Genomic DNA, 11216 nt, shown 5'->3' on the forward strand with positions numbered 1-11216 from the left:
CCCCTCCACACCCCCCACCATGACCTCACCATCAGGCTGCAGCTGATTGGTCCGCGGTGGCCCGGGGGGCGGAGCCTGCCCCCCCAACACGATCCGAACCCGGGACTCCCGTCCCGCTGACGCCCCGGGTATTTTTAGAGTCTGCAGCTCGTAAAGAGGAGAGAGGGGACCAATCAGAGGACAGAGACACCGAGGGGACCAATCAGAGGACAGAGACATGTCCACAGGCTGTCTTCAGAGACAGAGAACTAATTTATAAATTAAGCTGATTAAACTCGTTGAGCCTCTAGAACCAGTAGAACCAGTGTATGGAGCAGTAGCGCCTCCTGCTGACCACCTGGAGAACTACAACCTGGATCAGGACAGAGCTGTGGACACACCCACCCCTGGACGGAGAACCTCACACCTAGGTGAGAACCTTCCTGGGTCAGAATCGGCTTTTTGCTGTTTGGGTAAAAATTAAATCAATCTGTTAAAAATGACTTCCTCCCTGCAGGGGGCGCAGAGAGGTTATCCTTACTCACTCAGAACCACGGAACCAGGTCGAACCGGGTCCAACCAACAGAACACACAGAAAACGCCAAGTTTTGTTAAATTTATTACAATTGATCTGACATCACAGGAAGTCACAGGAAAAAACAACAGGAAGTGCAAACAGCAAGAACATACACTATCAAAATAAAATACAGTTAAAAAAAACAAATAAAAATCAGAAACCAGGAAAATAACAGGAAGTCTGAGCAGCGCAGATCGATTTACAAAGTGCTTCAACTAACGCAACATGAGGCACCAGGTTTGCTCTCATCAACCTGCTTGGTTCTGATGAAATAAAACAAAAAGGTTCTGGTCCGATTCTTCTGGACAAGGAAAATCCAGATTTGCAGAAAAGTTCTGATGCTGGAAACCAGAAACAGAAAGTCAGCTTCCTTTTTACTGGTGTGAGGTCAAAGAGTCCAGACCAGGTCCATCAGAACTCATCCAGAACATTTCCTCAGATCAGCCACCAGCTTGTCCACCTCGGCCCTGGAGACGAAGCGAGGTCGGCGGCGTACGCTCCGCTTGGTGTGGTGCTTGTGGTTCCTCTGGTACATGTCTGCAGGACAGAGGGACAGGTTCAATCCAGAGAGGACAAGAACCATCAGAACTTCTACAGACCACGGTACGGCCATATGCTGACGACACTCTCACTGTGTCTGAATGTCTGAGCAACGATCAGGTCAATCTGCTGACCTGATTGTTGCTCAGGTCAGCAGAATCAGCCCCAAAACCCGACCGTGGCTTTAGGGTTCTCTTCATATCTCTGATGTGTTTATCAGAACCTCTACAGGTCCAACAGAACCTAATTTCCTCTGGTTTCACACAAACTCCTGTGTATCAGGACAAGTCATTAATAAAACACCTGATTGTGTTGAAGCTCTTTTGGACTTTGGGTCAGGCCTTAGAGCCACCGACCTGTGCACACGTTCCCTTCATTAACCAGGATGAGAGAGTCCGGACATGAACAGGCCAACGAGTCCAAACCACAGTCTCGCTGTCCAGACTGTGGTCTGGACTCCCTGGTCTGGACTCAATGAAGAGTCCAGACCAGGTGATGCAGGCATGAACAGCCGGCGGTACCTCTAAAGGAGACGACGTAGACCCTCTGGCCTTTCACCACCTGGACTTCGGTTTCTCCAGAGACGAAGGCCTCCTCCAGGGTTCTAGATGCCACTGAAGTGGACCGCTGCTTCTCATCCTGACGGAACCAGAACATGTCGTTATAACCTGAAGACCGGCTGAGACGGTCCAGATCATCGTGCCGACTCACCAGCTGCCCGTACTCCAGCCAGCCGCCCCGCTCTGCCCGGTAGTACCACAGCCACTGGGTGGTCAGGCTGTAGTGCGGCGGCTTCCTCACCCAGGAGACGGTGGACAGACGGCGGACGGGCATGGACTCCATCGTCATGGTGACAAAATCCACCCGCTGATAGTCTGAGCTGCAGGACAAGAAGCGTTGAGAGGCGACTCGGTGACCCCAGAGCAGACCTCAGGTGAGCCTCACCTGTGAGTCTTAGCCGGGTTGCAGTAATCCCGTTCAATCTCCTCCATGTTCTCCAGGTCTGACCAGCACCGGCCATCATAGACCTCCCACTTATAGGGCAGGTGGAAGTGGACCTGGCGGCAGCCGTCTGCACAGAAACATGGACCCTGAGACTGGCGCTCTGCTGCCACCTGCTGGTCACCACAGCAGCTGCATGTGGAGGAACTCACCCTGGAACCTGCAGCTGTTCCTGATGAAATGCAGACAGATTTCCTCCGTCTCGTCTGTCTGGGCCGCTTTACAGAACTCACCAGAATCTGGGTCTGACACACAAACAGAACATTTCATCACCTGAACAGCAGGAGGTGCTAAACTCCCCTTTACACACCTTATACTTGATTTTGATCACTTCAATTTGTGTTGATTTCTAAGCAATTTTTTTCCTCACATTTTATGGGATTAATTTAGTCTTTGTTGTACATTTATGAACTTTGCTTTATATTTATATTTGTGAAGTTAGATTTTTACTTTTTTAATTATTTTCCATACACAACAAAAAGCCTGTGGCGATAGCTCATGTTAATGTTCTGGGCTTTGGTGAAACTACAGACTTTGATCTCTGATGAACATCAGATGTTCAATCAGGCCGAGTTTGGTTCACTAGGGGGCGCTGTTTGGAAAACATCAACAGCAATAATCTGGGATATTTAACCAGTCAGAGAAAAAAATCTTTTTTTTTTTTTTTTTTTCAAAATTTATCTGACTCGAAGCTTTGTTAATTTATGTTTTATTATGTAGCGCACCATGTTCTGGCCGGGTGATTATCTGTGAGGCCAGCGCTCTGACTTCCACCTATGAGTTGCTGTGAAGTGGCAGCAGCCTGGTGTTGAATTGTGCGACATTTTGTGAGGGTTTGGGGGAGGATTGTTGAATTCTGCGGTGCGATGGTTGGACTACGACAGCTTTTGTGGCGTCAGAATAGCGTCGTCACAGAGAGAGAGCGAGAGATCTCCGATTCCTCGGATAATCGTACAGATATTCTATAGTGTACTCGATTACTAAAATATTCTTTTACAACAGCCCTAAAGTATTTACTTTGAAACTAAATACTTAGCTTCCTAAGTAAATATTCAGTTTGAGACTGTGACATTCATAGATGAATGAATCACATGGTGAAAATATGACTGAACAATGAACACTGATGTTTCTCTTATAATTAAACCAAATTACTGCTGTTCATTTCTGACTAATGTTATAAACGACCACAGGTCACCGAGGAACAGGAGCGTGTGAGAGAGCAGCATCATGCCGGAGGAGGACGTTTCAGCTCACCGTCTGCAGCAGGAGCAGCAGCAGCAGGTGATTCAGCAGGTGATGCAGCAGTGGCGGCGGCGTTCAGGTACTGGGCGTTCCTGTAGATGGCGGGCAGATCTCTGATGAGCTGGCGGCTCAGCCCCCTCTGCTCCAGGACGCTCTGGCTGCGCGGGTCCACGGCGTGCTGCCGCCTGCACCGCGGCCCGAACCGGCAGACGCCCTGCAGGAAGTGCTGGCACAGGTGCAGCTTGGAGCAGGAGTCCTGGAACCTGCAGCCGCCATGAGGAGCCGAGCCTTTGTTGTAGTGAACACACACCTGAGGAGGAGGAGGAGGACAGGTACAGGTCAAACCTTCATCAGAGGAAACTCTGCTGCACATCATCCTCAGCCACATGTTGCTACACCAGCCTTTACTTTGAAAGGCAACAGCTGTCTTCTTCCTGTTTAGCTGAAGTTCTGCAAAGACAACATGGCTGCTGAGAAAGCCAGCGCCTAAAGGAGGCAGCCAAGATGCTGACATGAGAAACTGGTTGCTATGGTGATTCCCTCCAACTGCACCATGAGCCTCAAAATGACCCAGAGTGGGAAACATTAGACAAACTCAGAACCTTCAGGTCCAGTTCCTCCAGAACCAGCCAATGAGAGGGGCGTGTCTCTCTGCTCTCTGATTGGTCAGAAACCAGGAAGTCCTGAAGCAGTGGGAGAAACATCTACGACTGGATGGAGAAGCTGGTTCTGACGATTCCACCGGATCAGAACCATCATCACACCGAGCTCAGCAAAATCTGGAAGAATCCTCAAAGTTAAACTGGGATTATGGACAAACTGGGAGCACAACTGGGCCTGGGAACGTCCAGCTTCCTGTGACCCAGTTAGACTCTGGATGATGGTTCTGATGGAGGTGACACTGAGTCCAAACAGGACTGGGTTATTACTGCTTTTTAGTTACACACAACATAAAAGCTCCACATGAACCTGTTCCTGATCCAAACCACCTTCAGTTCAGATGAACAGTTTCAATTAGACTGATTTTAACATAAAAGGTGAACAGGAAGAGTTTTACTTTACCTGCTGTGGATTCCTTGGGTGAGACATTCTTAGTTTATTTATTTACTTCATTTAGTTTTTTTTGTTTTTCTTCTCATCTTGCATTCTCTCCATTTTGCTTTCAGTATTAAACTTTAACATTAAGCCTCCAGTTTCCTCTTCCTCAGATCTTCACCCCGTCCTCCTCCCCTCCATCCACGCAGGGCAGGAGCTCAACTGGTCCAACTGGTTCCAGTAAGCCAAAGCACAGGCATGAACACTCTGAATCATTGGTGGAACGAAAACACACCAAACCCCGGGAGTCGGATCTGGAGTTAGTCCAGGACTTGGATAACCAGCATCTCCAAACCGGTTGGATTTTATCAGGTTTTACTCTGAGGAATCTGCATTTTGCTCCCGTTAGAACAGTTTGGACGTTAATCTGAACGTTCTCTGGGACGTCCTGAGACAAAATGAGGCGAGTGACGATGGAAACAGAACAGACAGACAACACAAGTCAGAGCTTTTCAAAATAAGACAGGAAATTAGTGACCTTAACGGCCCTTTTATTAAGTTTTGGGACTATGACTGATAACCCTGTTCCTTCTAATCATGTTTTCAATTGAAGGAACCTTTTGGATGAAAAGTGAAATATCTTCAGAAACCATTAGAGTTTCTACTTAAGTACAAGAGAACAATCACCACCAGATGGCGCTCATACCCGAGGTCAAAGTTTACAGCCTGTAGAGAGTTCTTAATCTTCTGAATCCACCAGATTAAAATAATCCCAGACAGATCTAAACGTCTTGAGGAGTTCCTCTGCTGACAGCGTCTGCAGCCAGGTGCTCTTGAAAAGTTCAGCCATCTTTAAAGTTTACTGCCATCTAGTGGACAGGACTGGTGCTGCCAGCTGCAGAGCAGCATGAAAACCCAACAGCATCTTTAACAGAGCAGTTCTGATGTGTTTGGTCTGAAGAACCAGCAACACATTTCAGGCTGCATATTATCGACCGCTCCACTCAGCCTTATGTTTGACAGGCGCACTGAAGTATCAGCGCATTTAATCCATCAAAGTTCGCTAAATACTAAACTGATTTTCACAATTTATTTTGCTGTAAACCTTATTCACACAGCTATCACAGCTATACTTACAAGACAGTTAGTTTAAAGGTATTTTTGAATTGACTGATGATGGTTTAGCGTATTTAAATATTCTTAATGGGGACAACAGAACAGATTCGGAATATAATATTTTGATATTGATGTATGATGAGCATTTTACACAGCACACAATCAGTCATAAGTTTTTAATATATTATTTAGTAATATCAATGCATATTTATATAAATAAACAAAATAATACAATCATATAGAAACAAAGATGATTAAATAATGATTAATACTGAATAATGTATTAAAGTACACATATTTATATGCACATGGTTATATACATAATATCTATGTAGGTTTTATTCATGTTCATTCATCTCTTCTTCACATCGTATCTCTATGAAACCTTCAAAACTAAAACCATCTTACTTTGACAGAGTGAAAGAATCACACATAAATAACAGTCTTTGCCACCTTGTGTTGCATAATCTAAATCAATATTAGGGAATAATTAAAATGTTCTAATTTTCCCTAATATATCTCGGTTCGCCTTCATAGCTGAACCTGGTAGCGCTGTAGCTAATATTAGCTGGCATTTTGCCGGTGGACTTAAATCAGTGATTCTTGAGAATAGGGACAAAATGGGTTTTAATTTTCCCATTTTTTTTAAAAATTATTTCTCAACCTTATGTATGCAAATATGACAAATAATGTTTAGAAAATATGAAGATGCTAAGGTACAGGCTCCCAGTTGCGATTTTTTTTTAAAAAATTACATTTTTAATCGACCTGACCCAAAACTTTGTCATCACCATCTGACAAAAATAAATCTAAAATGATTTTTAAAATACCCCATTAGTGATATTTTACTCAATTTACAGACAAATGCTTCTCAAGAAATAAAATAAATATTATTTAAAACAAAAAACAAGAAAAAGTCCATCTGATGGAGTTGACAGTGCATGACGGAGTTGACACAGAACTGAAGGTGGTGACAAACTAGTGAGTAAAATGAAAAACTTGGTACATGTGAAGTAATGCAATTCATGTAAAATACATTAAAATGAATTAGTTGCACATTTAAGTGAGATTTGACAACAATTTCACTGAAAGAGTCAGAAAAACTCTGACGGAGTTGACATCTGACGGAGTTGACGAAATGCCAAACTACCTCAATTTATATGATGTTATTCTGAAGGAGCCATATTGTAGCTCATCAGGTCCATGAAATCTTTACATTATACCAAAATTAAGCTTTTATTTCGCAAAATTTCATCAAAGTTTTGTAAATTGTCAGTTATGGAGTTGACACATCATGGTTGTGACAAACAACTTAGGAATAAAACAGAAGAAAAAACTAAAGAATAACTTAAGCTAACCGGAGCTAACTAGCCCTCCTAGCAAAGGAAGAGAAAAGACAACGTCATGGGGTCCTCAGAAGTTCTGGTGCCCCCCAATAATGCCTGATTTTTTTACATTCTTTTCATTTCTGACGGTGTTGACAAAAACTAAGGACAAATTTCAACGGAGTTGGAAAATATCTAAAAATTATTTTTAATTCAATTTATCGATACTTTTATAATTATTTATATGACTACTTATACTTAATTGTCATAATATATAATTTTAGTATTTCTTTAATTGTTTTAAACTATAAGAATGTGTTGAGTTCTGCTCCTGGACAAGGGCTTTTACAGGCATCATCCACCGACTACAATGTTTAAAATAAAAAAATATTCAGCAAAAAAAAGAAAAATATACATTGTTGTGCTCACATGACCCAGGTTAGTTTAGTTAGATATTTGAAAAAAATATATTTTGTGTATATTTTATTCAAATTTCATGCTTTATCCATAGGACCTGTTTGTCCCTATTCTCAAGAATCACTGAAATACAGTTTAGTTTAGGGTTAGTAATATTTAGTTTAGTAATATTCTATTCACAAAATATAAACGGTAATATGTCCACCTTACTTGTGAAACTTTAACCCCAGAAATCTCACGACAATAGTTCGTCGATATGAACAAAATATCCGGCGGTGCTGAAGCTTCTGCTGCTGTTTTAGTTTAGCCAAGCAGGAGGGCGACCTCTCCAAGATGGCCGCCGTTTCCTGCACCAGAGCAGCCAATGCGGCGTCTACTCTTATATAGGTTAGCTTCGTTCCTTATATTATGTCTATGATCAGTAGCACACAGCTGCTGTACTACGGAGCAGAAAGCTGACGTTGTTGTTTCTCTCTACATCCAGTGGGTGGCGCATGTCGCTACAATTGAGAGTAGCCACACAGGCACCACCCCTTGAAGGAAACAAACACACCCAGTACAACACTTTCATTCTATTGGCTGAGAAGTTGCCAGGCAACTGTGCCAAAAAGCGTTTTCAAAAGCGAACAGAGTCTGAGTAGAGACTAGTGTGAGCACCAGGAGAGGTTTTGAGAACAAAAGACATGAGATCCTGCTTTCAGACTGAAAATGTGTGCTCTTGGATTATGGCAGGAAAATTCCCCCATATCTGCTCTGGCCTGTGTGAGCTACCTGAGCAGGTGTGGAGGTTACCTCAGGCAGCAGCTGCGGGTCGTTCTGCAGCAGCAGCAGGAACAGCTCGTCCTCCTGCAGCTCGTGCAGCGTGCATTCCCTTAGCAGCCCAGCGTTGTGCTTGGAGGAAACATCATGGGACAGCTTACACAACTTCCTGTTTAGAAAAGACATCGATAAGACCTGGAAACACCAGGGGCCTCATGTCCACTATAAAACTTGGCGTACAGACAAATTTAGAAAAATGCGGCGCCCAAAAAAGTCCGGATGTATAAAGCCGTGCGCCGCACGTCACTGCGCACCTTTCCTTTATAAATCCTGATTTACAGGAAACGGAGCAGCTGCTGGTCGCCTGTCGGCTCCATAAATGCATTTTAATGTAAATTAGTATAAGTATCTGGAAGTCTGCAGCCACGTGAAGCAGTAACCATGGCAACGTCCTTGTTTGTAGCAGTAAAATCATATATTTTATTTAAAAGGAGCTTTCAGGACACATAAGGTCAACTCACAAAAATAAAAATATTTTTTAAAGAAAGATATCCAAATTAAAAAGAAGAAAAGAAAGAGATCGTCCAAATGCCTGTTGGAGCAGCAGAGCGTTCAGCCCGGATTTAAAGACTCAGAGAGGCTCTGAGTGGAAATGTGGACGTTTGTTCTACATACAGGAATCGTGTGAATAAGTTGTACAATTACAGAATAGAGATGCTTTCTGTCCATAAAGGCGCATTCACAAAGCGGACGGCTCCTTGTTTAAGTTCTGCTCAGAGCTCCAGGGTGATCAGTCTGGATTCATCTAAACGCTAATAAACCATCATCAAGATTTCCCATCAGATCAATATGATCTCTGATCAACCCTCCCTCTGAATCCTTCCATTGGCGATGTTCTCCATCAGAGCCAAAGCTCTCCTGTGATTGTCTCCACACCTGATCACCTTAAAATAATCAAACTGTTTTCTTCGGCGCACAGATCGATGCGTTACATCTTTATGAGACAAAAACTGAGGAAAATTATTTATATTGGAATGACATCCTTTTATTTTTATTATCATGTTGTGTGCATGTTATTGTCTGAGGATAAATGCGGTTCAGTTTCATTGTTTACGTTTAAACAATAAAATATTAAAATCATGAAAAAGACATCAGGTTTGAAGCTTCCTGGTCTAAATAACTGAATGTCATCAGGTTTCAGTGATTTAGGTGAGTTTTGATGCTTTGTAGTTTGATATTGTTCACAGAACAGGTTTGTGTGGCCGCCGCACATTTTCACGCAGGGAAAAAGTCTGTGTATATTTACGCAAACTTTAAGCAAAGTTAATTTTTATACATGCCGACTTATGCATAAAATATGGCGCCGCACATTTTGTGCGTACCCACCCTTTATACATGAGGCCCCTGGTGACTCAGATGATAAAACAAAACTCTAGATTTGGGAGAAACACACCATAAATATTTAAAAATTAATTATTTCTACAGCTTGAATAAATTATTACATTAAATGATGATAAAGCATTAAATAAACTTTATTTTTTATTTTCAGACATGTACAACTTAAATAAAGCAAAGACAAATAATCATGTCACTTGTGACTTTGTAAGAAATATTTTCCTTCTGTTTCTCCAAATTGGTTTGTGAAAACAGAATAAAACCAGAGTAGAACTGAATCAATGGATGGAATAAACTTTATTTTAACTGAACCGGGACCACAGGCTTGGTTCAGTTCTGGTTCTGGTCCTGGTTCTGTTGGAACCGTTGGGACCTCAGTCCAGACCGGAAGTGTACCTTCAGGTTTCGTTTCTCTACAAACTAAAACTCACTTGATGGCTCTCGCTTTCTGACGTCACTGTGACGTAAGGAAAAGTTGATATTGTTTTCCTCAGTTTTTATTTGGTTCTGTTTAATATTCCGTGCAGAAGTATCAGGTCGGGTTCGAGATGGACTCCTGCTGGGAATCCCGGAATGAATTCTTGGTTTTTGACCCATAAACTGTGTGAAACGTCGGAACCAGAACCTCCGATGGGAAGAACCAGGGGAGGAAACTTTCTCTCGATCACAACAAATCAAGTTTTCGTCTCCTCTCAAGTTTAATTTCTAAACTTTCGTTTCACTTCATGAGAGAAAACTGAGTATGTATCAGTCCGCGGCGGAGGGAAATAGTCCCGCGGCGGTTCGGGTTCTAGTTCCTGTGTGAACGGCTCACCTGCCCTTCCCGAACCTGCAGTTCCCGAAAACGTAGAAACGGCAGAGATGCAGCTGCTGGCAGCTTCCCCCGCACCGCTCCCCCCGGCTGTAGGCGCCGCAGAGCCGCAGGGAGGTGCGACCGACCACCGAGTAAGACTCCCCGTCCGGGACCAGCAAGAAGCGCTGCGGACAGTTCTGGATGATGTAGATGAAGTCTTCATTTGTCATCCTGCAACGCTGCTGCAGCTCCTGCTGCAGCTCCTGCAGCTGCATGCAGCCCCTGCGCTCACACAGGCAGCTGGTGGCCTGCAGGATCACCGAGCTGATGGACGGCATCCTGCTGCTGCTGCCCGGACAGAGGCACTGAGCTCCGGGAGGACAGAGGCTGGGCTGGGCGGGGAGGAACCAGAGTCTGAGGGAGGGGCCAGAGTCTGGGGGAGGGGCCAGAGTCTGGGGGAGGGGCCAGAGTCTGAGGGAGGGGCCAGAGTCTGGGGGAGGGGCCAGAGTCTGAGGGAGGGGCCAGAGTCTGAGGGAGGGGCCAGAGTCTGAGGGAGGGGCCAGAATCTGGGGGAGGGGCTAGAGGTCCATATGTTCTCATGCCTTCAGGTTCCTGTCTGACTGAACAGCTGCTGGAAGTTGTCAGGAACATCTGGAGGAAGAGTTCATTGAACAATGTGACTGAATGTTAACCAATCAGAAGCACCGATGAGGTTCATCTGGATGAAACAGGAAATACAGTCTAGGTGTTTTATTTCTATAACCCTGTTCCTGTGCGGTGCTGGTGCCTCTCCAACCTGGACAGGTGGCCAGTCCATCGCAGGGCCATCCTCGCTACTTTTTCCCAGACTCTCCAGCGCCCCCTGGAGGATCTCTATACACTAGAAGGGACACATACTGGCCACTTTATTAGGTACACCATTTCAGTCAGCACAGAGAATCAGCCAATCACAGTCAAACACGCTGAAGTTCAAAGTCAGGGTCAGAAAGAGGAAGAAGGTGAAATCAAATTAGTCAGCGTGGCATGGTTGTCGATA

The 11216-nt window shown here is 44.2% G+C and overlaps 2 protein-coding genes across 8 annotated transcripts in view; both read right to left on the minus strand.

The window, feature by feature from the left end:
- flncb (filamin C, gamma b (actin binding protein 280)) overlaps window positions 1–472 on the minus strand; it is a 37793-nt gene extending 37321 nt beyond the window's left edge. For all 7 annotated transcript variants that reach the window (XM_015013832.2, XM_088003333.1, XM_088003334.1 and 4 more), the window contains exon 1: window positions 1–472. This exon is cut by the window's left edge and continues 629 nt beyond it. The gene's annotated coding sequence lies outside the window, so the exon portion shown is untranslated.
- Window positions 473–580: 108 nt separating this feature from the next.
- Window positions 581–10567, minus strand: parp12b (poly (ADP-ribose) polymerase family, member 12b). Its single transcript, XM_015013833.2, has 8 exons — window positions 10202–10567; window positions 8026–8161; window positions 3353–3650; window positions 2251–2343; window positions 2042–2168; window positions 1808–1976; window positions 1618–1735; window positions 581–1093 (listed from the first exon to the last, which is right to left on the minus strand). Exons 1-8 carry the CDS (start codon window positions 10516–10518, stop codon window positions 975–977), a joined length of 1377 nt encoding a protein of 458 aa, XP_014869319.1. The 5' UTR covers window positions 10519–10567; the 3' UTR covers window positions 581–974.
- Window positions 10568–11216: the final 649 nt, after the last annotated feature.

The sequence above is a fragment of the Poecilia mexicana genome, unplaced genomic scaffold (assembly GCF_051168715.1).
Source record: "Poecilia mexicana isolate PSO_F unplaced genomic scaffold, ASM5116871v1 scaffold_23, whole genome shotgun sequence".
Taxonomy (NCBI): Eukaryota; Metazoa; Chordata; class Actinopteri; order Cyprinodontiformes; family Poeciliidae; genus Poecilia; species Poecilia mexicana.